The sequence below is a fragment of the Daucus carota genome, chromosome 6, assembly GCF_001625215.2.
Source record: "Daucus carota subsp. sativus chromosome 6, DH1 v3.0, whole genome shotgun sequence".
NCBI lineage: Eukaryota > Viridiplantae > Streptophyta > Magnoliopsida > Apiales > Apiaceae > Daucus > Daucus carota.
Genome location: NC_030386.2, coordinates 28,843,404 through 28,869,368, shown reverse-complemented (window position 1 = coordinate 28,869,368; position 25,965 = coordinate 28,843,404). Strand labels below are relative to the sequence as shown.

Genomic DNA, 25,965 nt, shown 5'->3' with positions numbered 1-25,965 from the left:
CTGGCTTTCTTACCTATTTCAGAAGCAAATGAGAATATAGTATTACTGTCCATTACTAATAAATACCTTTTCTGTAAGTATATACTCCATATAGATACACACAGCCTTACGGATGGTATACAGAACCACAGAAGTCCAGGTTTACACGACCAAAAATCGTGTATTTATTTAAACGACGAGAAATACACGGCGTACAGAGTTAAAGAGTTAAAAATTAGTTGGGGAAATACGAGTTACAAGTGACAACTACCTCACCTCACCTCTTTAAACAGCTCATCGCTATTATCACTCCCCATAAACTATGACTCCTACCAAATTATTAAATAAAAAATAAATTTAATCACAACCCTTCTTTTTATACATCTCTCTCCACAAAACAAAACCCTTCTCTCTCTATCTCTCTTAATCTCTCTCCCCAGATCTCTATCGCTCCATCCCCTTGGAGGTGTGTTCAATTTCAGATTTCCCCCCTTCCCTCTCCCCTTCATATATAGATAGATATATAGACACACACACTGAAAACGCGCGTTTATGATTCGTATAAACACACGCGCGCGCGCACTGATAATACTAGTTTCCCTAGTGATACCACCGGATATCTTCTATATATGAATTCATATTACATACCCTAATTGTAAAATCTGTTTGTTTTTGTTTTTGGGATTTTTCCTTTTTTTAATAGATATTTTTTTGTGTTGTAATTTAGTGAAAAAATAATGGAGAATAATGCGGGTAGCAAAGAAATCAGCATTGGTGGGGCGCTGATGTTTAGTGAAGAGGAGGTTAGGGAGCTGAGTGGGTTTGTTATCTGCGAGGATCATGTGGAGATCACTTGTGGATGCACTAGTCATCAATACGGTGATGCTGTGGCTACTCTTAGGGTTTTTCCCAATGGCGATCTTCAAATTAACTGTGATTGCACCCCTGGTTGTCCTGAAGGTCCTGCTTTGTTTTTTACTTGTGCATGTCTCCGCTTTCTATGCGTAACACCTAGTCATTTAATCCTCCCCAATGTCTGCCCACTGTGTGTTATGAGTTTCACAATTTGTCTCGAGATGGGCGCATTCGATGAATGCGCCTAACGTGTATGCTGATTTGTCTGAGTGGCGGTATTTTGTTTTGTGGAGTCGTCTTTTTCGATGTTTTTAGGGTATTGGATATAATTTTATGTGTAATCTCTTTGTTATTTTGGTCAATGCTGTGTGTGTGGACTACCGATGGCCTTATGAGGAGGTCCTTATGGATTCGATGTTTGATATATGTGCTTTTTTCTGAATGTTGCTCCAGGCTGTTGAGAAGAATTGTTGAGTCCAGTATGATAAGCAATATTCATGTTGAGTAAATGCAATGTACTTGTTTATGAATATGAATCTTGATGTTTGCTAGCATGTTCATCACTACTTGCGAGTTTAAATTCCATGTGACTGTTGTCTTAAGAGTTAAGGGGATTAAGTTAGGCTTCAGTCATATATTCCTTATTTCTTTGTGCATGTTTAGTTACTAATGTATATAATTAAATGTGACAAAAACAATTTTGATGAATGACAAATGACATGTGTAACTGAAATTATTCCTGCCCCAAATGTGCAATTTTGCTCTTCTGTAGTTTACTTCAGTAACCGTATATTACGTCAAAGTGTTTATTCTATAATAAATAATACTAAAATCTCATTCAATTGTGTACGAACAATTTTCAATACAGACGTATCGGAAAGCTTTTAAGTTATCACATTGTGATTGTTGTTTCTTTGGCAATCTTTTCACTGGGCAACATATCACTAGGTTCAACTATGTAACATTGTAGGCAATATAGATTAGCCAGATGTAACCATGTTCCCTTCTGGAAATTGAAATGAAAGATGCAATTTGTTTTCTCTCTGTACAATGTGTCTGTAAAACAAATCAGAGGAACTCTGAATTTATTGTTGCATCACTCTAATTTCTAGGGATAAGTTAAATGCAGTTGGTTGGATCCTTAATTGTGTGTGTTGCACATATATTGCATACAGCCTTGTCCGCTAAATCATTTTCATAAATAATATATATTTTTCAATCTGATTGTGTAACCAGTGGGATCAAATTTGTGTTTTAAACTGTATTTTTTTTATTTTTATGCAATTATCTTCAATTAGATTCTGATGTTGACCACCTTTATCCATATGTAATTTTGCTTGCATGGTGATTACATGTATTGTTTCATCGATGAAACATATTATACACCTGATTGCTCTATTAAATGTTCACTTTGATAAATAAATAGATATACTTTTGTGATTAGTATGACTAATGAATCTTCGTAAACAGACAAATTAAGCCCTGCTGCATTTGAGAAGCATTCTGGAAGAGAAACTGCCAGAAAGTGGAAGAATAATATTTGGGTCATAGATAATGGCGAGAAGGTACCAGTGGCAAAGACAGTACTGCTGAAGTACTACAATAAAACAACAAAATGTGGCAATAAAGGATCACAAAATGGTCGTGTTGGTCATCGTGATGAGTTTGTTCGCTGTACTGTGTGTAGCAAGAGGCGAAGGTTTCGGCTTCGCAACAAAGAAGAATGCCAAGTTTATCATAATGCTTTCAAAGATGCAAAGTGGAAATGTTCTGACACACCATATGAAAAGTATGTACATTTTCTATGCATATGTAATTTTATACATCACATTTTATCTTCAATTTATATATTAACACGATGGTTATAAGCATTTCCATGTGATGAAGGTGATTACAATTGAAGCTTGACACTGGCAGATTACAAAAGCATCGATTGCATATTCTCATGCTCTTATGCAATCATTCGCTCAGTATTGCATAATTTCCACCTCTGTAGTATTGTTTACATTTCCTGCTTCTGTGTTTAACAACTTTTCTTGTGCATTCCTACACATGTTCATCACTATATGGTAAGTCTAGTGTGCAGCACTTTTTGTAGAATAAATAGTTATTCCCTAAGGGGAATGCTGGTAACATGACTGTGATGTGATCTTGATTTATGTTCCATTCTTGGAGGAAATAATATGAATGAAATTGTGTGTATGAGTGCAGAAGACATGAATAGTCCTACCTAGTATATTCGTAGGAATCATGTTTTAAGTTATATAAATATGTGTGTGTGTGTGTGTGTATTATATTTTGGACTTGGTAAGCCACGTTTAGATCAATTTAATTTGTCAAGAGTAGTTCTTAGTGAAGTTCTTAAACTGTTTGCACTTTAATTTCTATAGCTCATTTGTTTTTGTCGACTTTCCATGTCCGTCTTTGTACTTTTTTTGCTTACACATTTACCTCGAGTATTTTGAATATTTTATTCCTCTTTATAGGGTAGCATGTGAAGATGAAGAAGAACGAAAGAGTCGAAGAGTTTATCGCGGATGTTCCCGTTCTCAAACATGCAAAGGTTGTACATCCTGTGTATGTTTTGGGTGTGAAGTTTGTCGTTTTTCAGATTGCAGCTGCCAGATTTGCAGTGATTTCACCAAGAATGCTAAAAATTAGATCTCTAGTTAAATCCTGGACAAGACTTGCTATTTCGAGCTGCTGGTCTATTCTCTAGGGATTCTTGAACATCAAGTGTCGTTAGTTATTTCATCATTTACTTTGTTCAGACATTGGTACTTTATATCACAAATTATCTGTCAACGTTGACGGGTTCATAAGTTATGGTGGAAATGGTACTTTGTCGGATTCCTTGGAAATTGCTTGTATGCTCAAGTAAGGTTTTTTCTAGTTCAATTTAGTTGGAGCAACGGGAAAGTGCAGAGTGTAAGTATAAAAAATAAGACACAAGATACTGAAGCAACTAAAAGGTAATTGTGTGCAATCCTCTCTACAGTAGCATTCAGTTTGAGAACTTTTATTCAGGTTAGTACTTGACATTAAAAAAGGATGTAAAAGTACTGGTGAAACTATAGTAAACAGTTATTAGGACTCGGTTATGAGTTATCTTTGGGTAATATTAAATGTGGATTCAATCTCTCCGAAATTTGATGACAGTGAAAAAGTATGAACTTGGAATTCAGAGATGTTTTATGTTCTGAAGTCGGATTTGTTCCTGAAGTTGTATTTATTTAAAAACCATTATACCTAGTGTTAGATCCTGGGAACTTGGAACATACTAGATATGTGCATCTTCGGTTATTTTGTTCCTGTTTCTTCATGTCCGACCTCCAAAAAGAGTTGCATCAAGAATCTTAGATTTGCATCGCATCTATGATTTGCATAGACCTGGTAACAAATACTGGTATAAATTGCAAACTGGGACCAACGTACTACAGGCACAAAGATACATAGATATCCTCAGAAAATGGCCATGTCAGTTGCGATCACCGGTGGCTAGTGAGCTTGAGCAATCTTAGATCTTGCCACCACCCAAGTCCGCCCACGACAAGTCTAAGTCCGCCCTCGACAAGTCTTTTCTCACAAATTATGACATGCAATGGCGTAACAGGCATCCTAAGTCACAAAGAATTAACCTTGTTCTATGATTTCTGGGCTTTATACAATTATACAAACACCTGGTTAAACATCCTTTGTTACATTAAAGGTGTTTTTCAGTATAATTGCAGGGTGAAGTAATAATAATAGGGACTAATCAAATTATCTCTGAGAAAATTACCACCGATTAGATATTATTTCACGGCCTTTCTTCTCAAATTCTGGTGGCAGTGATAAAATCATTTGAAGAAGATAAGTCCTTAATTCACTTTCTTCACAACTCCAGTACTTTTATCAGATAAAGTCACATTATGTTAAATTCATGCCCTGCAGGGGGCACTTGATATTTATCACAGTCGCATCTTTCACCGCTTTTGCCTCGCCTGCTAGACAACTCCGCAAGGACTGATTCAAATTGATATCATCAAAGTTGTTTCCAGTTTCATTATATAATACAAGACTTCAGTCACTAAGGTTGTGTTCACTTGGAGTGAATGGAATGGAGGGAGAATAGAATGAATTTTGTATTCTAAAATGTTGTTGATCAAAAAACATGTATATAATTTTCATTCCTTGAATTATTCCAACCTTATTATTTTAACTATAACTCTAACCTACATGTTTTGGAAGGAATGCTCATTCCATTTCAACATCATGTTTCTTCGCAATCTTTCTCACAAAAATATTAACTACATTCATATTTTGCCACCATTATCTCATACTTTCTTCTTTCTCCTTAAAACTTTTATATAATTTTTCATTCCATTCTCCTCTCATTCCATTCCATGAAGTGAACACAGCCTAATATTTTTGGGTTCATAATGTGTCCTGGGCTCTTCAACAAAGATACGCAGATGGGACGCAACTTGCAAGTTGAAGCCACACGTGGACACGTTTTGGACTGCTTTCGTTGGTTTTGCCATGGATAGGTGATCTTCAAGGACTCGTAAAGTATTCTACAAGGACCGCAATGACAGGTGGATGATGGGCAGATTGTTCCGGTCATATTAAGAGGGATGCATGAGGGGATTCATGCAAAGTTGAAAGGTGGAAAAAATAGAAGACGGGGTTTCATTATGCCAACCTGGAAATTGTTGCAGCCAAAAAATTATTTAATTTATAGACCAGATGGATCACCTGAAGTTTTGCTGTTATTAGACCAGAACAAATGGCTTGGGAAGCCTACAGAAGTTCAAGTGGTTTTAAATATTTTACATATGCTCGGCCAACCAGCTCTTGGGGCTCGAGAGGACCGGAGGAGCACGCATTTTATATATGCAACTCATGAACTGCCCATGGATTTGAGGAATTATTCAGTACCATGCGTGCTAGCTTGAAAAAATCTTGATGAAAACTGAAAAGGGTTTGGTCACCGGTATTTTGATATAGTCAGATTTTATAGAAGTTGTTAACTTATTATATAAAGTTGGACAGTCTTGTTCAGATTCTCTGTTATTTCAAGGTTTTTCTAATATATGGACATTAAAGTCGAGTATAATTTCTAAAATGAGCGTAACTCATCAGTTCTATCCAAAAGTGAGAATTTTTGAGTGACAGAGAATAAAAAATATAACATAATTTTATAAGATACCCATTTTAACAACTTGAGGTATACCTTAACAGAAATATGCGGCTGTTCGTGCAAAGTTGGAGGGCGATGTAGTAGTAAGAAGATACTTCCGATTCCGAATGTAGGTCCTTCGATGATATAGCCCTGACTTACATTCTTGCTAGATCACAAAACATGGGCTGTTAATTAAGATTGAGAGAGTCGAGCTGTGGTTATTAGGATCCATGAAAAAAGTTTGTTAACTTTTAGCTATGATTTCACGTATATATTTGGAACACTTCATTCAACATTATTAATTTGGGCATTTCTTGTACCAAATTTGTTTGATTGTTTGAATTATAAAAAAATTTCATTCATAAAAGGGTCTTTCTAGTGTGTGCCCAAGGGCACACATTAAGCACTAAATTTGATGGGTTTAGTGGATTTTGATTGGTGGAGTTTGGTGTAAATGCAGGGGGTCATCCATATTTATGATTACATGACCAATAAGAATGCACCAAACTCATAAAATTTAGTGCTTAGTGTGTCCCATAGAAAAACCGTTCATAAAAATACTAACATTAATGAGAGACTAGCTTGTATTACCTAAACTATCTAATTCTCTGGCAACAACTAAAGTTTGTCACCAAGGTCTTGTGAACATATACTATATTGAATATTCTAGTCTCAGGGAATGGGGTGCCGTGACTCCGTGGTCATGACAATATGACATTAATATTACTACCAAACAATAAAGTCAACGCGGCAAAAAATTATGCATAGTAGTATTCCAAGTATTTTAAGTAATCCCAGCTACAGCCATATGATTAAGGAAAACTTATTAATTGAAGTAAAATATGGTGTCAAAATGTTGCAATATCAATATTAGTTCTAAATATGATATTTTAACTTCTTACATGTGTTTTTAGGTGCATATTTAATATTATTATGTTTAAATTTTTCTGGATAAAAATGTATAATCAAATTTTAATTACAAATAATTATTTACTATACAGTCAAAGTCAAAATATTTAAAGATGTGTGTTAAATCAAAATATCAAATCAAAAAACAAAGGGGCCTAAATTATAAAATATGCTATATTTCATTATTTCCTCTTAATTGATAAAGTTCGGGTAAGAAAGATATATTAATAGAATTAATTTTTATAAAAAATTTCTTACAAATAAATAATTTTTTATGAACAAACTCATAAATATAAAGGTGAGTTAAGTTTAACAAAAATCTTAAAATATATTAAAATGATGACTTTGTCTCAAATTGATAGTCATTTTAAATTTTTATACGTATTTTGAAATGAAAACTTGCATACAGCAAATTTGAATTTTTTCTAGATAAAGTATATAAATAACAAAATTTGTATTTAAGAATATATAATTTAAATATAACATATGAATATTTTGTATGTACTATAAATACATGTAAAAAAAGGTGGATGGGTGAATATTTTATCAAAATACAATCTAGCAGACTAGCACAATGCTTTGCAACTTGCATGCATAAAGTACTTCCTTAGTTTTCACATACAGCTGTCAGTGTATACAGAGTACTGTGCTGCCCTGTTATTCATGAATCCAATTATTCCTGCTGTTATATTAATTAAAATTCGAAAGGTTTTTCTCTGGTAAACTTTTTGTGTTGCTCAATTTGGATTTATTGTTCACAGGCTCACAACTCACTAGATACTGGATGGACACTCTTCAATCTGGACAGCCTTTGTTCAACAGCCATATAAACATAACAAGAAAAACGCACGAGAATACCTTCAAAAGTTGGCCTTATGTCTTTTCCAGTTTCATACTTTCATCCTTTACTTCACAGACAGCAAGTACTTTTGTCGTTGCTCGACCGAAAATAACTTTATTACTATTGTCATTTTCACACTACAAACATAAAATTATTTTTAAATCTTTCCACTTTCCTGGCTTGCCTGGGTAGAAAAATATAAGTACATTGTAACATATGAACTGTATATTTTTACATCTATTTTCATTCAAAGAGAAAAGCTGTATCGAACTTTAATACTTCTGTCTTTGCAACAGATGTTCTATATAGAAGTCAAATTTTAAACAAAGGAGAAGGAAGTGGTTCAACATTTCAATAAAATTGAATCAAAATTACATGTCTACATGACTCCATCCATAATTATAGCAAATTAGCAACATAAGGTGAACTGGCCCAATTCGAATAGGCTGGTAGTACAGGATTCAAATGAAACTAATAATAATAAAGTTAGATATCGACTGATGCCCATACACTACGTCCTTCAAGTGAGATATACCGGCTATGTTTGGTTATACGGGTTGATCTTAGAGCGGATCAATGGTAAGACCTGAGAACAGAACCACAGAAAGTACACATTATGGCTTTCCAGGACCTCCAGTAAAAAGGGACATGACAGAACCTGGTTTCTGTTTTCATATCAGCAACGCTGGCTCCTCCGCCGCACCGTGAGCACATCCCGGCCACTGGTTTGCACCTTCTCACTTTCTTTGTCTGATCTACGAGGAAGCAGAAACATACCATTTTCACTTGGTGTACAAATAAGGGAGGGCCTTACTTGACTTTCTTTCTTTTCTAGTAGATTGGTAGTATATGAACAACAAGTTTTACAATGTGATCAGCTAGCTCTTGCTTGGATAGTTTGATGTTCTCGTGTTTATATAGGCAACAGGTGAATAAGCCGTGAATTGATGGCATCCAACCACCAATGAAAATCAACTTGCAGAAATACTAGTAAAATAATAGTTGACCAAAAATCTTATCGTTTCTGTGGGCGAGTTCTTCCATACGGCCGTAATAAATCCTAGTAGTTGACAAGTATATTTAGGAAAAAGTTTTTCCGAAAAACAAATGCCGAATACTTTTTTACGACGCAGAACCGTAACTAGTCTAAAAGAATTCGAGAAATTCTTAAAATCTTGAAACTAGATGACAACTCTTGTAAAGGGATTTTCTGGAACCCATTCAAGAAAGTTAAAGAGAAATTCTTTCAGGAGCTTATAATTCAATCAAAATGTCTAACTATATAGGGTTAAAAAATGGAATAAAATTAAAACAAATCTTAATATTAAACAAAAATTAATAGAAACAAGTTTGATCATGTAATTTGTGGTTTCAAGCATCCATACGTATCTAGTCTTCAATATCACAATATTTTCATATTTTGACATGATCATCTTCCTCGACATGCTTATATAGTCACCTAAAATTTTTGATATTTATTATAGTCTTGATATCATCGCAAACTCTATTGTGTCATTTATTTTATAGGACTATTTTTCTGGGAATTTCTTGAGACTTTATTCGTAGCAGTTTTTGATAATTGAATGAACATTCTTGTGTTAATCATACAAGAATTCCAAAAATGTTACCCAAGACTTCCAAAACTGCAGTACAAGCCAAAGCGAAAAACACAAAAAATTATGGTTTGGAAGAGTGAAGGTAACAAGAAGCTTGACTCCAAGAGTTGAGAAAACATCATATTCAATAGATTTAATTGTTCCATGCTTCCATGTCACTACTAGTGCAGTATTTCCTGGAGTTGACGACCCATTAAAGAGTGTATGCATTATTCCGGGTTTTACTGACCTACAGTTTGGTGGTGGACGCTGAAGCGGCCTGGACCATACACGTTGCTGTAACTAGTTTTAGCAATTGAGCTGGAACTAGGTGGCCTTGTGCTGCTAACCGGTCATATTTTTGCAATGCCAGGATGTGGTCCTTGAATTTAAGTCGACACGATGACTTGAAGTTCAGGCAAGTCTTGAACCAATATAGGCAGCGGCAGGCGCCCCTCTTAATCTTGGCTTAAATTTGATACTACATGTACTGCTCTGTATTTATATGGTTTGCAATGTTGTCTGGAAATTAAAATCTCGAAAGGATTCATTACCGACTTCATTAAATTTTCTGAGGTTCTCTTTGTTATTTTAGCCGAAACTTGAGCGATTATTTGTATTTAATTGTACTCTGTAAAATATATTATTGTGATTCAGGATCATTATGATATAGATAATGATGTATAAAGACTAATAAACATTAATAACCTCACATACACGACACTGTAAATTGCTAAGAGTAGTATGTTATAGTACTAATAGTAGGGTTAAGTTTTATAAACTTCACCGTTGAACTGCAATCTAGGGTGTACTTATATGATCCGTTCAACAGGTCAGAATCGAATCACATTTTGCGGATAGTTAGAAAACGTGAATGAATGGATCTTGATAAACGCTTACAACAAAAGTAGACTTCATGATTTGCTCACAGCTAAGCTACAATAAGTTAAAACTAATTAAGCTTGTAAATTAGACTTCTAATATACTTGGACACTTTGTTACATGAATTTTGTTCAACTAAACAGAATCAGTGTAAATAGTAGATCAGCCTAAACAAGTATCAAATGGCTGTTGTGCTTGTCTTTATAGTTACACATTACACCGATATAGTAAGAAACACCAGGACGAATTGAATCCTCTACAATCTGGTGGGCACCTTCAGCTTTTGAATACAGTACATAATCAGGAAACCTGTCTTTATAACTTCTTAACAAAAATCAAGTGTCTAAACTCAACTATGCTGGTCAGGAATCATTTCTATGTACACATTTGAATTTCACCGATGAGGTCGGCGGGTACTAAATCTTCAGTCTAGGCCTATGAAAAGAGTGGCAACTGAAGTACAATCAACCAGACAACGAAAGTCCTTCAAAGGTTCTATCTAAATGAATTTGTAGGCCAGTGTGTTATAATGCTGCTGCCATTGATCTTGCTGCTTCACGTTTCATCTCTGCAGCTTTGCCAGTACCTCGAAAATACATGTAGACTTGCTGCATCGAAAAATTACATAGAAGTGCATGTAAGGTATAAAAACCACATAAGCTCGATTAGTCACAAAGAGCTAGGGAAGAAAAAAAAAAAATTAAGCAATTGAAACGGTTAGGATGCTGGACCTGAATAACCCAGATGCTCAGCATTGATTCTATGGCAAAAAAAACACATCCTACAAAATAAAGCGCCTGTGATTGAAAAAGGATGTAGCATCATTAACCTCATTTGTATTATAGTAGCATCATTAATGAGACTGTTAGGGCAATAGAATAACTTACCCCAACCAGAGTACTAGATCTGAACAAATCTACTGCTGGCAAGATTCCTCTGTCATGCAGAAAAACAGCACCAGGAATTTAAGTCATACAACATAGCACATAAGCTATTTACTGTCACATATATATTTACCAGATGAATTGATTTCACTTATAATGTTCAATTGAAAACCCGCACAACGATATTGTATCCTTCTAGTGTTCCAATACAGAAATTTAAAATTTAATTTTTCCCATAAAAAAAAAATAACCTACGTGAGAGAGTTGCCTTTGAAAAACATTGGAGGAGCGATTGTAGCCAAACAGCAGAAGGAAATGTGAAACTGCACCGAGAAACAAAATTAGTGATGCCTCCAAAAGGAATATGACTATGAAAACAAAATCAGAAAACTTCTTACCACATATGTCAAGAAGAACCAGCCAAACTTTAGAGCACTGTCAGTCCTATCAAAACAGAATGACAAAAAATAAGTGACCAAAACATTACCGGTAGCCTTAATGAAAAGAACTATCATCTGGCTATATACACAATCTCAATTTGCAGTTTACAGTGTAAATCAAAAGAAGTTCTCATTTTATAGATTTTCATTGCCACAGCATAAGTATCTTTTTTCATCATCCTAATGATGAAAAGCATTTCAAATTTAAAGGTATGGAACTTTCTTATTACTTGCCAAGCTAAAGGTCCAGTGTCCAGTGGAAATAATGTTACATGCAGGCTTATCATCACTCATCGAATACAATCAAACTTATGACTACATACCTCATAGCACGATAAAGAGGACGATACCAACACACATAAGCTCCCGGGACTCCTGATATGATGTAGATGATGGCAAGTAACCAGATCATTACACCTGAAACATTGAATAATGTGAATTAGCATTCGTAGTAGGTAGGTTTCACCAACAGAGTTCATGAAAGTTCAAAGTTCTACCTTCCCCCTTGATCCATGCTGCAGTAACCGAAAATAGGTTCCATACAAGGCACAAAACCAAACCTGCAGAAATGATATTAGTAAACATCTATCATCTATGCACCGCATCAATAAACTTACTAAATGTTCGTAATAATGAGCTCATAACTTAACGGATCAAAAAATGGAAATTTTAAAGAGTACAGTACAAAGTCTGTGGACAAGTACTAGTAAAACTTAAGAATTTTACAGTGAATGGTCTGATTAGTTAACGTTACCTAAATATGTCGTGAAAGCAACATACTGCAACTTCTGTAAATGAACTGGAATCTCATTTTCAATATCGTGATGGATAATGGGATATATGGGAGGCCAATTTTTCTCTTCTATAACAATTCCAGCTGCCAAAATAAGAGAAAACAGGAAGCATTTAGAGTTAAAATTTTCAGCTCCAAAAGATAAGGACATAGACAAAAAATCACCTCTGGCTAAAGCATCCTCTCTCCTCTTCAAGTCCTGCGTTAAATAAAAGAAAAGGTATCAACATTACGTGTACTTAAGCTAGAAGAAACATGCTACAAGGCAAATCAGGTGATTCTTATGGGTCTCTACTTTCTTGTACAATGATCAGAAGTCAACATTCTCAAACACTAGATGGAAATTTGAGTGTTTCGCGATTCTAAGACAATGAGATGTACATTACCCATCTTAATGTTAGAACAGAACATTCTCAAACACTAGATGGAAATTTGAGTGTTTCGCGATTCTAAGTTCTAACCGTGCCAAATTGACACATACCTTGAAGAAAATGAACAAGACGTACCTCTTCTCTCCTTTTCAGTTCATTTTCTTTTGCTTGAAGCTCCATCTCCTTCTTTCTAAGGTCCTGCATTTGAAAAGTGACCTCTTAGTTTATGCACCATATACACATCACAGAGGTTTACATGGTCATCCAGACTCTTGAATTACCTTGGAGCTATCAAGAGGAATCTCGACTGTTGCATCACGATTATAATCTACAGGTTCATGAGAAAGAGGTTTTAACCTTGAATTTTGCGAGGGAAAATTTCCAGGTTTCTGCATATCTCATAAAAAAAAACATATTGCTTGAAATTCAGAAGCAACGGAATTAATTATAAGGGTGAAATCATCAAAGAAACAACAAAAACTTAAAAATTAATTTGAGTTTGTTTGTGCCTTCTTTAGAGATTTATATGAATTGTGAGATGTCTGTATTTGTTCAAAAATGATTATCTCAAGAACTCCTTAATATGGACGCTTCAGGTAAAATAGAACAAAAAACCATGAAAAGCACCTCAAATTTAAAGCTATTATAATTTCAAAAAATGTTGTGCAACTAATTAACTAGAAACACACGGCATGAATAAAAATATAAACAAGCGCATGCATTGTTGAATATATACCGAATATGGATTAAGATCTTCATCAGCAAAAGGGTTAGAATCTTCACGACGATGAGCCATATATCAGAGATAGCATATATAAGCCTGCTTATAAATATGGGAGAATCTGAATGAGGTTTTAATGTTACATCTTCTGCAAATGAAAGGTTTATTCTGTTTTGTTTTTATATTGTGGAGGTAGAGTATCAAGAAACCCTCTTACAAGTATCCTCTGAACCTTTGTTTTTACCAGGAAAGGATTCAGGAAATTTGAAACCAACAAAATGAAATGCATGGGGAGGGAGAATTAGGTCATAGAATAAAAGTTGACAGGTAGTTTGTGCATGTGGACTTCTTAAAATTTTATAAGCAATTTCGTAATTTTCTAAAATTTGTAAATTTTGGGGAAGTTAAATTTTGTTATACAAAAGTGAAAGTATTCGCGAAAGCAGTACATTGATTTCTTACTGCACACTACACAGTAATACATTAATACTTCCCTTTTTTTTATACAGGTACATTTTGGCTCACGATAAATTTTGACCGTCTACTTGATACGATTACTGTTTCAGAAAAACTATAAATATAATATTTTAAGTATATATATTTTATTTGAAGAAAGTAAATTTTGAATATATTCATTTTAATTTAAGAATGTATGTTTGTGAAACGATATATATGAAAAAATCTGGAGGGAGCACCTGATTTAAAACTTTCATGAAAATTGTGGATTGAAATTTTAACCGTTCAGCTTATTCAAATTTTGTAATCATGATTGAAATTGTATAGCAACTTTAGCAGTAACCTGGGAATTGTACGGTTCGTTACCTGAGTTCCGTTCGTAAAACTCGGTTTATTCGTACTTTATAGAATAAATTTATAAAATAATTTCTAATTACAAATTAATGTATTGGGAGTCGAAAATTTTAATTTTTAAAATGAAATTATCAATTTTTAAATTTTGATTTCATAATATGATCATTGAGTTTTATTTGGATTATTTGTGTAATAAGTTTATAAGTTAATTTCTAATGAGTTAATTGCAATTGACACCCCTTTAATTTCAGCATAATGCACATTGCACATAATAGTTTTGAAAAATACACTTTGCAACCCTAGACTTTTAACCCGTAGACACTTTGCACCCTTTCCGTTAATTTCTGCCATTACCGTTAACTTTTGCAGGGGCATTTTGGGAAATATAATTATATTTAATTAAAATTAGACATTTATTTAAATTTTCTGACCATCTAAACGATATTTTTCGGAAAAGCTTAAAGAACGAAAGTTGTAGAGAATAAAAAGATCTTCTTAGAACTATAAGGTTCAAAATTTTCGTAATTCTTTTGATAATTATTCTAAAAAAATTCAAAAATTAGCAATCTTGTAAAAATGAACAATCATTTTTAAATAATTATTTAAAATTTGAACCTTATTGTTCTAAAAAGATCTTTTTATTCTCTACAACTTTCGTTCTTTAAATTTTTCCGAAAAATATCGCTTAGATGGTCAGAAAATTTAAATAAAGGTCTGATTTTAATTAAATATAATTAAATTTCCCAAAATGCCCTTGCAAAAGTTAACGGTAACGGTAGAAATTAACGGAAAGGGTGCAAAGTGTCTACGGGTTAAAAGTCTGGGGTTGCAAAGTGTATTTTCCAAAACTATTAGGTGCAATGTGCATTATGCTGAAACTAAAGGGGTGCCAATTGCAATTAACTCATTTCTAATTTACAAATTAATGTATTAGAGGTTAAAATTTTTAAATTTTTAAATCTGATTTCATGATATAATCATTTAAAAGTTATTATAATTTATAAACATATTATTCATTTTTATATCTCATAAATTGTAAATTATACATAATTTATTCAAACGGAAAAACTAAAAATTATACATTACTTATACATATTTGTCACTTATAAATTGATTTTCAATTCTTAAATTCGTTTTAAGTTATATTTTTTTCTACAAAAATAATTCATATTCAATTCCAGTTACTGAAAGTTTATTCGGTTTAAAAATTTAATATAATACAAATACAAAATAAAAAGAATTATAATGATAGAAAACACAATAATTACAATTGAATAGAAAATGCAATACAAATTGTCTGATCACGGTTCAACACGTCGTGCAGTCAGCTCACGGTTATGGCGTACTGAACCTTGACTCGCTTAGGATATTGAACCCATATCCAACTCGTTCAGTGTTAGAGTTCCCGCCAATTTTAACCCGGTTTCGAATATTGAACCCATATCCGGCTCGTTTACTGTTACGGTTCGTGCCGATTTTAACCCGGTCGGGTTTAGTTCAGCATGTCAACTGAACCCATATTCAGCTTGTTCAGTGTTAGGGTTCTCGTCAATTTTATCCCGGTTACGATTTTAACTCGGTTACAGGATATTGAACCCATATCCCGCTCATTTACTGTTACGGCTCATGCCAATTTATAACCCTGTTGGGTTTAGTTCAGCATGTCAACTGCTTTTTAAATTATGTTAGAATATTTGATATATTATTATTATAGAGAGAGCTTTCCAATTTTTTGTGAGTTTATTCCATGCTAGGATCGAAGAGTAAAGATAAAAGAATCGTGTTCATGTATCTGATGTGGTATGTAACCTCACTCAAACGTTGAGAGTGGAACACGACCCGACATAAACTCATCTTCGTGATCTTAATAAATTTTGAATATATTAGAGTAGCATTTCTAAAATTCTAACTCATCAGATCGTAAAGTTAATGCGTGGACAAAGGGAGGTACACTGCGTCGACTTGTTTCTAGTTGCTCTTATCAGACATGTAGAAGAGGGGATACACTACATCGAACTTGTTTCTAGATTGTACCGCCCATGGCCTCGGACTCTCCAATCTTACAAGAAAGCCCATCCCCTTTATATTATTCTTTTGGATTACGCTCCTTGTACACGCCTATCATTTTCTTTCTTGTTGCCTGGACTAAACAACAGGATACTTTTTTTTTTTTTTTTTGACAATATAGACTTATATGCCTTACAAATTAATACATGTTCTAATAATTCTCGAAGTGAGCCAGAATCGAACATAAACCCACCACAGGGGAAAATAGCCAAATTCTAATTCGCTGCTTATTCTAACTTCTCATCTCAATTTTAAGCAGCCCCCGCCCCCAGGCCCCAACATGTATTATTGACCAATATTATAACCTAAACATGGCAGGCAGCTGCAGAAAGTTTTATTTGGTGGTAAATTATAGATGTAGTATTAATTTATGATGATATAAAAGGTTGCTTTGTATTATATTACATGCATATCATCTTCTTATTCTACCAAGACAATGAGTGAAATAGTAATTTAAAACCACCAAGTACATTAATATATAAAAATATATCTTAAGGTTCTCTATGTGCTAAACCTGTTTAAGAACACAGCAGTGACCACAGAGTTCCTTCTCCCCTTCCTCTTCCAAAGGCGCAAAGCTTTTCCAACCATCCCCATTTACTAGTGTGTTGAACACATGGACTTTCGAACTCGTTTTTGGCACCTCACCTGGCATCCGGTACCCGACTATAAAGTACAAATGGTTATCAATTGGTGCCATGGTGAGGTATAACCGTTGCATTGGTGGCCAATCATCTCCGCTGGTGTCCGTAGTGGCAATGGGAGACCCTGATAAGTTATAAGAATTTGATCCGTGGACTTCACTCCACATATTAAGCTTCCCATCGAAGACCTCAATGTGCCCCTTCCATGCCTTGAAGCAATCCCCTGAGCTAAATAGCCTCTCATTGATGGCAACGATTTGATTAGGAGGCACATCTAATTCCCACATCCTTGGAACAAAATCCCACTTAGCAGTTACCGTGTCAAATACCTCTGCAGAACTTCTCTCCATAATGTACGGTCCTGGACTACCAATCATGTCCCCTCCGCCAACAAATCCCCCTACCACATGAATTTTCCCTTGCCAGGTGACTCCCACACACTTGTACCTCATTGTGGTCATGCCAGGCAATGGCTTCCACTGATCCAACGCCGGATCATAAACCTCGGCCGATGACGTCCCACGTGCGCTTTCCAGTGAATACCGCCCTCCGGCCACATAAATTTTATTTTCCAAAGTCGTGCACGCAAAATCAAACCTTGGTAACATCAAAGGTGCACACTTAGACCAAACATTTGTGCGGACGTCGTAACGTAGCACAGATGGTAAAACTTCAAGTTGAACTTCCATATTTTCATCAGCCTCATGACTTACTTCTTTGTGACAAAGGCGGCCACCAATTATGTAGACCGAGTCACCTATAGAGACCATTGCAAAGTCCTTCAAAGTATGATTCTCGATTAGTCCTGGTATTGAACTAATGCGATGCCAGGTGTTGTTTGAAGGGTTGTAGCTCTCTATCCAATTGGACATGTTCATGTTTGTTTCTGCAGAACTATCTTTACCACAAAATGAAGCTAAAACACGATAGTTGTTGGCTGAGTTTGCATGCGTTTGGGTGGCAATTGAGCCCATGGTGAAATTGGATATTGACGAAGGGAGCGTTTCGCCGTGGAGAATGTACAGTGTAACTGCTAAGCACACACAGGTACAAAAGAGTTAGAGAACATATATGGTGCAGTATGAAGGACAGATATATTGGAAGTAAAACGGAGAAATTAAGGAAATGGAAGTAAGATAGTTTTGGTAGTATCGATATGTAAGATGAAGAGAATAGTATAGTGGAAGCATCTTTATTTCAGGAGATATTTACTATGTTCACCTTGTTTATGTACTTTAAAGGGAAGGGTTAAGATGGTCAGTAGCAAGGATGGTAAATTCAATATAATGAGGCTGAATGGAGTTAATTACTAGGAACTAATGAATGGGTTGACATTGTTATCTTTGTTCTGAAATATAGACGGGGTTTTGTCTCTTTTTAGCACTACCTAATTAAAATAATTGGCTAATTTCTTGGAGACCTAGTTTGGAGTATGTGTCACACAACATTAGTGTAAGGGGAACATTGGACATCCAACAAAAACTTAAGCAACATAAAGTACTTAAATATGTTCGTGTATTCTTTTTCTTTTAATATGAATATGGTGTTGTAAATCATCATTAACAGACGAGTTTGGTTTTATAAACTCCTGATTTGGAAAAAAAGTTAAAAACTCTAACAAATTTACATGCAAAAAGAGTGAGATTCTAGCGAAAAGTGCTGGGGAAAGTATTCACGCACATTGAAAATAATTTCTTAATGCTCCCATGTCCTTTATTTGTTTTTAAGTTTTAACTTTACCAATATAGGACTTCCTGGATGCTGAGCATGTAGAATTTTCAGCCAAAGTTGTAAATAAATCATAAATGCAGGTTACCAGTAAATACTAATCCGTCGATCCCAGTTCTTTTGGGCAATACTACTCAATAATACATAACACAATGATAGAGTAATAATGATGATGGTGATGCATAAATGAAGGCACTCCCATATGCAAAAAGATTCTAATTTTTGTTCCTCTCCTCTTCCAGTAGTTAGGTACATGTTTACAATTTTAGATAAAGCAGCTTACTATGTGAAATCACAATCCCCTCCCCAGTTCCCAGCACAGCCTCTCTCATATTCTCGGGTACAGAAACTTATTCAGGAAATTCATAATTTTAACTATTGATGTTATCTTTAATCATACAAGTGTAGCTAAACTGCAGCTATATGATAGTTATCTGACAATACACAGATTCTCGTAAATTACCTCAGCCACAATGGATACCTATATCGATAACCTTGGTGGAACTTCCTATGTATGAGCATCCTACCATGCCATTCAAATAGCTTAATGTTCAATCTGCAAAGCATTTAGAGAGAACATATAAAGATGGATCTTCAATATTTTGCAAGCTTCTTAAAGTGCTAGAGAGCACATTCTAACCTTGAGGCTGTCTTAACTCTTAATGTTATTCTAATATACGCGTGCGCAATTAAACCACAACCGGAGAGGCAAAGGAAAAATAAACATCAATCAGCAGCACACTAGTTGACTAAGTTCCTCAAACTCCTCCTTTGCTTTCGTCTCTTGGGCTTGCTTGTTCTAATGTGCAAGTCAGCATACTGCCTGCAGTCTAAATAACATCAGCAAAACAGCGATTTTAAAGCGAAAAAATGATCAAAAAATTGCTAGCATAAGACGGACCTCTGTCTATTTGTTAATGGGTGAACCTCTTTAAATCTGTTAATGGGTGATAAAATAGTAAGCAGACATCATACTGGATGATCAAGATGTGCGAACTTTGAAATTTGAAAAACATTCTTCTGCTACACAAGCCTGCTGACACTTAGGGCAAGCAGAGAGGTATGCAAGTACTGCATTCATAGCTCCAGCAAGATGCTGAATGACCTCATTCCAAAATACAAGCCTGACAGAGCTTCTTGCGTACTATGTCATTTTGGTCAGACCTCAATGAGCATATTTAAGTATTCAATACAATAAGGGGTTAGATATTTGTCCATGTTAATATATATACTACAAAGTTAATGTATCAAGTCGTCATGTATTCAGAACTTCCTTACAAGCGAGCTTCACCAGATACATTTTCAATCAACTCTTCAAAAATATATTTCCAAGCACCAAAGAACTGTTAACTATCTACGAGTACCCGAAATTTCACTCGCTTTTTTATGCTACCCATCCTATCATATCCAATACCAATCTTGCTATGCATTAACTTCATGGCCAAGTCTGCATTTCCTGCTTTTCTCAAGGCATTTATCATAACAGTGCGAACCTTGCCTGGTATTTCACGTCCCCTGTCAATGATCCCATCGGCCAGCTTGCAAGCCTGCTCAATACGACCTGCTTTGCACAGAACATTGATCATATCTTCAAATGCTGTCTCAGGAATAATACCCATGGGTGCAAGCTCATCTAAAATCTTACAAGCTCGGACAACCTTGCCTGAAAGACACAGGCCAGTTGAAAGAACTCTAAAAGAAGCCGAAGTAGGAGTAATACCCTTGTCAATCATCATATCCCAGAACTTCAAAGCTTCTTCATTTTTATGTGCTCTGAACAACCCATCAATTAGTATTGTGTAGGTATACACAGTTTGATCACAATCTTCATCTTCCATCCTCTGATACAGACCTAGCGCTTCATCCACCTTCCCATTCTTAAGTAATGCATCAATAAGTGCGTTATAACAAAAAGAATCCTGAGGACATCCTTTATCAACCATGTCCTCAAATAATTTCTGCGCTTCGTCAACTCTCCCAGCCTTCCCAAGACCATCTATTATACTTGAATAGTACATGGCATTAATTGCCACATTATTTTCTCGGCAATAGCTGAAATATGCCAAAGCCTCCTCTAAACTCCCACTCTTACACAAACCATTGATGATAACCCCAAATGTGACCTCGTCTGGATCCAGTCCTTCATGCTTCATCCTCTCAAACAGCCTGGTTGCCTCTTCCATATTCCCAATCTTTGTGTACGAATCAATTAAAGCTGTGAATATCGCCACATTAGCTTTGTAACCCTTCATAATCATACTTTCAAAAATTGAAAGTGCTTCCATAGTCCTCCCATCCTTACAAAGCCCTCCAATCACTAAGCTAAAAGCATGGGTGGGGATATCCAATTGCTTCTCCTCCATTTCAATATAAAGTCGCAAACACGAGTCATAATCACATTCTGAATAACAAGCCTGGATCAAAGTTAAGTAAGTAATCTTGTCAGGCCCCAAACTCCTATCCTCCATATCTCTCAACTTCTGCATTGCTTTCTTTGTCTTACCTGACTTACAATACCCTTTAATTAACGTATTATACGTCACAACATCCGGTCTGATTTTCCCATTTTCCATAACCTCAAACACTTGCTCAGCCGACTCAATAAACAGCGAATTCACCAAACCATTCATCAAAAAATTATAAGTATACAAACTCGGTTCAATATCATTTTCCTTCATTTGTCGCCACACCCACAACAACTGCTCAACCATGCCCACATTCCCAAAACTCTTAATCAAACTATTCGCAGACGCCACATTCACCAAAAAGCCCTTATCTTTCAGCTCCCTAAACACAGTCCCAATCCTCCCCAAATCACGAAAACCCGCCAAAACACCAATTAAAGAAACATAACATTCAAGATTATAACTAAAACCCTTTTGCCTACCAGCCCAACAAAAGAATCTATAAGCAGTATCACACTCCCCCTTGAGCTTTTCAGAACATAACACGAAAGCAACGAAACTAGGAGACAGCTTAATAAGAAATTTTCGACAAAAGGCAGTGAGATTGAGCTCCATGTTTGATGAATTGTCTAAAAGAAGGATAATTTGGTGAACCCAGGGAGAGGGCTGGAGATTGCTGGGGTGTGTGATGAGATCAGAGAGGTCAGTGAAGGGTTGTATCCATTCTGGAGGGGGGAGTGCAGTAGAGAATGATAGCCACCTGGGTTTTGTGCAGTCAAGTGGTGAAGATGTGGGCTTTGGTGATATGTATGTGTAATTGTGCATACAGTGAAGTAGAAGTTCTGAATTGAGGGAGGATAGAGATTTAACCAAGGTTTTTCTCGCCATCATCTCAGCAGTAGCAACAAAAATGAATTTCAAATTCAATTCGAAACTCTGAGAAAGAAATGCTCAACATTTAAGGAAAGGAAGATAACCTCCTAAAAATTAAAATTGAAATTGCACGCCCCATCTTTCTTTAGCTGGTGTCATGGCCCATGGGTCGGCTTATATTATCCGGACCTGTTTCTTGAGTAATTCATCTGATCCGAAATGCCAACTTCAGTCGAACTTTAGTGGGCAATTTCGGGTAGCGGATCGTGTTCACCAATCGGATCGAATTCAGGTCAAGATAAAATCACTTAAAATTGAAAAAAGTGAAAATTGAAATTATTAAAAACGAAATTCTAATTTCCGGTCATTTCGGGTCCATTTCGTGTCAAACAGATGATTTTCGAATCATTTTCAAGTTTTGTCTCAGTAAATCAGGTTGCGGATTCGGGTCGAGTTCGGGTCGTGTCTCGGATGACCTCTCTGATCTGATCACACGTCCCACTAACCAAACTTATTCGGTGGGCGTTTGTTTGGCCCAAACTTTTAAACTCGGCTTTCGAAATTATAAGTTTTTTTTTTTGAAACAAAGGTGTTAATTTAATAATAGAAAGCCATACGGCATCTACACCAATAATCGAGTCGAACAAACTGGAAATTGCAATCGCCTATTCTCATGAAGAGACAGTTAAGCGATATTTTGAATATAAAGTATATACAAATACAAATACCCGCTTCATGCATCCTCGTTTAATCATCGGTACCCTCTTCATCATGCCCTAATAAAGCTATCGTTTGAGTTATCGACCAGAATTGCGATTCCATGCAAACTTTCATCATCAAACCAAGACACCCGTTTACAATGATGAAGCGAAAACAAAACTCTCACGAGGGAGAGAAAAACAACCTTAGAGAGCGGAACCACAAAAACGAGCACTGAAAATCCACCCGATTGAAACAGAGAGGAAAGACAGCAAAATCTCCGATGGTTTTAGATCTAAGAATCTTCCCGAGAATAGATCTGGAACAGAACCACAAAAATAAGATAAATCGGACTGAAAACCACCCACTTAGAAGAGAAACAGCGAAATCTCCGATGGTTTTCGATTTAAGTTTTCAGAGAAGAAATATTATTCGAAAACTATAAGGAAAACAAAGCAATTAACTGATTTGGGGCTTTTCCCCGGTGAAAATCGATGGAAGCCCCCGGCGGCTACGACGATAGAGAAGCTAGACTCTAGAGAGAATTAGGGCTAGACTATATGTTATTGATTTTTGATGAAATTATAAGTTAAAAGTGATTATTTGTATGTGTGGTCAAGAAGTACTTATAAAAAACTAATAACACTATCTACTTCTACTTTTTTTCGAGATATTTTAATCACTTATATGTCTTAACTTGCTTCTAACTTCTACTTTATTCTTTTACATTAAGTAAGAAGCACTTATTTTAAACTCACCTAACAGTCTCTCAGCATCCGAATCAATGAAAATAATACTTTTTTATTAAAAATTTATTTAAATTTTGTTATTTTTATTATATATGAATATGAATATATGATGAATATACAAATTACTAACAAAACCAAATTTAAGAACTAAATTGTATAAATATGAATATTTATAGGTTAATGAACAGAATTATGTATGATATTTACTATCTAAAAATATAATCTCTTTATAATAATTAAGGATAAATTAATAAAAATATAGAAAATTAAAACTAAATTTTTGACAAAGATTTGATTTTTCAATTTATTAATTTTGACTTAAAACAGTAGATAAGGTCCAACAACCATACCCGGCCCAATCAAACAACCCATTACCCAAACCTCTTCTGTCAAGATCCTGTTTCTACTTTCTCCCCTTTCTCAATTCCTAAACCCTCCAATGGCAACCCTCAAAGAGATTCTCACACGCCGCCCAGTCGCCGCCACCATCCGCCTCACCGTCCCCGCCGGCGGCGCCCGACCCGCCCCACCCGTAGGCCCCGCACTAGGTCAATACCGTCTCAACCTCATGGCATTCTGCAAAGACTTCAATGCTAGAACCCAGAAATACAAAGCCGAAACCCCAATGGCCGTCACAATCACTGCTTTCAAAGACAACACTTTCGAGTTCACCGTGAAGTCTCCCTCGGTCACTTGGTATCTTAAAAAGGCTGCGGGGATCGAGTCTGGTAGTAGTAGGCCTGGACACGTGGAAGCTTCCACTATTAGCCTTAAACATGTTTATGAGATTGCTAAGGTTAAACAGTCTGATCCATTCTGTGCGTATATGTCGTTGGAGTCGATTTCCAAGTCGATTATTGGGACTGCTAATTCTATGGGGATTCAGGTTAAGAAAGACTTGGATTGATTTGATTGGTAGGTTGAATTGTTTGTATTGTGTACTTTGATTATTCGGGACTCGTGGTTTATTGAACGTGTTTGTTTGAAATGGATTTAAGTTAAGCTATGTTTTGTTCTGTTGTAGTAATTGAAATTTGAAAGATGTAGTTAAACCTGGCACATATAAAAAGAGCACTTAGCTATGTACAAGTTTTTATCTTTACTGTATGCATTTGATTGCATTTACTTTGTAGGCTATTGCATACGTAAAGATTATGCCTTTTTTCCATAAATCCAAGTCAGATTGGTGTATGACTGTATGTAATTAAGGAAATGAATTGGAAATATACCATTGACTTGTGACACATTTTAAGTAAAAGAGAAATGTTGTGGTTCATACGGAGGCAATTGATAGTTTTGCATTGTCACCAAATGTAGAAAAATCATAAACTGACTAGAATTTCAGTTTTCCAGATTATTAGAACTTGTCCTTGGCATATAATCGTCAGTTCGGAGGATGTGTATAGAGTTTACGATATTGCAAAGTAGTTACAGTCTTAACAAAATTCCATTTGTGTGTTTACATCTAGTTGCTCAGAATCCCAGAATTATAGCATTTGATTCTATTTTAGTGCATACTGCACTCCGTATATAGCATAGAACTATAGAAGCCTGAGCTTTTTAAGACTCGTGGTTTTGTACAATTTATACCTATATGTTTGCGATGTCACTATTATTTTGACATTTATATTTAGGAAGATATCATGTTACTCCCTCCGTCCCACCAGGATGTTTCCATTCACTGTTTGCACGCATTTTGAGGCTCTTATAAAGTATAGTTCAATAATGTTTTTTTAATTTATTTTTCTTTTGAATAAAAGTTTAAACGCCAAACTTTTTTCAGGAATTTTTAAAAAAAATAAAATATTATGGAACTATACTTTATAGGAGTCTCAAAATGCGTGCCAAAAAGTAGCATAAAGAACCTGGTGGGACGGAGGGAGTATAATTTGTAGCTTACTAGTTCTACTGTATTGTATTTTATTCATTTCCTTTTGTCTATTAAGCTGAAAGCACTAATTGAAGGAATTACTAATACTCCCTCTGATGGCTTTTAGATTTCTTTAGACAAAAAAAGTAAGATGATAATTGCTACTGCATTAAGACTTGTGTTTGCTTAGAATTTTCTGATAAATTGGAAATAGTTCAGTACATGTATTTTTAGTTGACATAAGATCATTTTAGTCTTCTGGATTTGTGATTAACTGAACTAAACATATCTGTTGGACTTCTGAACTACCAGACTCCTGATGTTTCATTTGTTTCTTTCTTTGCTGGCTATTTGCAAGAGTATAAAAAAAATAATTTAATGTTTAATGAAAATCATGGCACAGAGGAAGTACTATTTTATCAACTCTCTAACACCCTTATTCCTGTTCCTACTTATTGGAAGGATTAGTGGTGGAAGGATTTGTGGCTTTGTGCTTTAGCTGCACCTTGCATAGCCTGTGTAACTATCTAAACTCAGGGGTAAGTTTCAGAAACTATGATTTTGTGGATTTGAGCTTTAGCTGAAATTAGTATTTATGCTCAGGGATACGTTTGAGAAACTATCTTGTTGATTATAGCAAATCAACTTTGAGTGCATTCTCACGTATATGTATTGTAAAACATAGT

At 35.3% G+C, this 25,965-nt stretch overlaps 6 protein-coding genes across 6 annotated transcripts; 2 read left to right on the top strand and 4 right to left on the bottom strand.

Moving 5' to 3' along the window:
• The first annotated feature begins 307 nt into the window (after window positions 1–307).
• Window positions 308–3,695, top strand: LOC108224847 (protein ULTRAPETALA 1). Its single transcript, XM_017399581.2, has 4 exons — window positions 308–445; window positions 707–939; window positions 2,305–2,623; window positions 3,321–3,695. The coding sequence occupies exons 2-4, from the start codon at window positions 717–719 to the stop codon at window positions 3,493–3,495; spliced, it is 717 nt and encodes a 238-aa protein (XP_017255070.1). The 5' UTR covers window positions 308–445; window positions 707–716; the 3' UTR covers window positions 3,496–3,695.
• Window positions 3,696–8,065: 4,370 nt separating this feature from the next.
• Window positions 8,066–8,651, bottom strand: LOC108226739 (uncharacterized). The gene has a single exon (XM_017401733.2). It carries the CDS (start codon window positions 8,526–8,528, stop codon window positions 8,322–8,324), a length of 207 nt encoding a protein of 68 aa, XP_017257222.1. The 5' UTR covers window positions 8,529–8,651; the 3' UTR covers window positions 8,066–8,321.
• A 1,687-nt stretch (window positions 8,652–10,338) lies between these two features.
• Window positions 10,339–13,597, bottom strand: LOC108226867 (secretory carrier-associated membrane protein 1). The gene is made up of 12 exons (XM_017401859.2): window positions 13,450–13,597; window positions 12,995–13,102; window positions 12,849–12,911; window positions 12,508–12,541; window positions 12,304–12,426; window positions 12,047–12,109; window positions 11,873–11,966; window positions 11,508–11,553; window positions 11,365–11,432; window positions 11,113–11,161; window positions 10,957–11,022; window positions 10,339–10,833 (listed from the first exon to the last, which is right to left on the bottom strand). Exons 1-12 carry the CDS (start codon window positions 13,507–13,509, stop codon window positions 10,750–10,752), a joined length of 858 nt encoding a protein of 285 aa, XP_017257348.1. The 5' UTR covers window positions 13,510–13,597; the 3' UTR covers window positions 10,339–10,749.
• Window positions 13,598–16,748: 3,151 nt separating this feature from the next.
• Window positions 16,749–22,140, bottom strand: LOC108192826 (pentatricopeptide repeat-containing protein At1g03560, mitochondrial). Its single transcript, XM_017359322.2, has 4 exons — window positions 19,585–22,140; window positions 19,324–19,506; window positions 19,147–19,239; window positions 16,749–17,985 (listed from the first exon to the last, which is right to left on the bottom strand). The coding sequence occupies exon 1, from the start codon at window positions 21,977–21,979 to the stop codon at window positions 20,030–20,032; it is 1,950 nt and encodes a 649-aa protein (XP_017214811.1). The 5' UTR covers window positions 21,980–22,140; the 3' UTR covers window positions 16,749–17,985; window positions 19,147–19,239; window positions 19,324–19,506; window positions 19,585–20,029.
• Window positions 16,820–17,929, bottom strand: LOC108226204 (F-box/kelch-repeat protein At1g16250). The gene has a single exon (XM_017401149.1). It carries the CDS (start codon window positions 17,927–17,929, stop codon window positions 16,820–16,822), a length of 1,110 nt encoding a protein of 369 aa, XP_017256638.1.
• A 1,630-nt stretch (window positions 22,141–23,770) lies between the features above and the next one.
• On the top strand, window positions 23,771–24,511 carry LOC108226452 (uncharacterized). The gene has a single exon (XM_017401416.2). It carries the CDS (start codon window positions 23,849–23,851, stop codon window positions 24,314–24,316), a length of 468 nt encoding a protein of 155 aa, XP_017256905.1. The 5' UTR covers window positions 23,771–23,848; the 3' UTR covers window positions 24,317–24,511.
• Window positions 24,512–25,965: the final 1,454 nt, after the last annotated feature.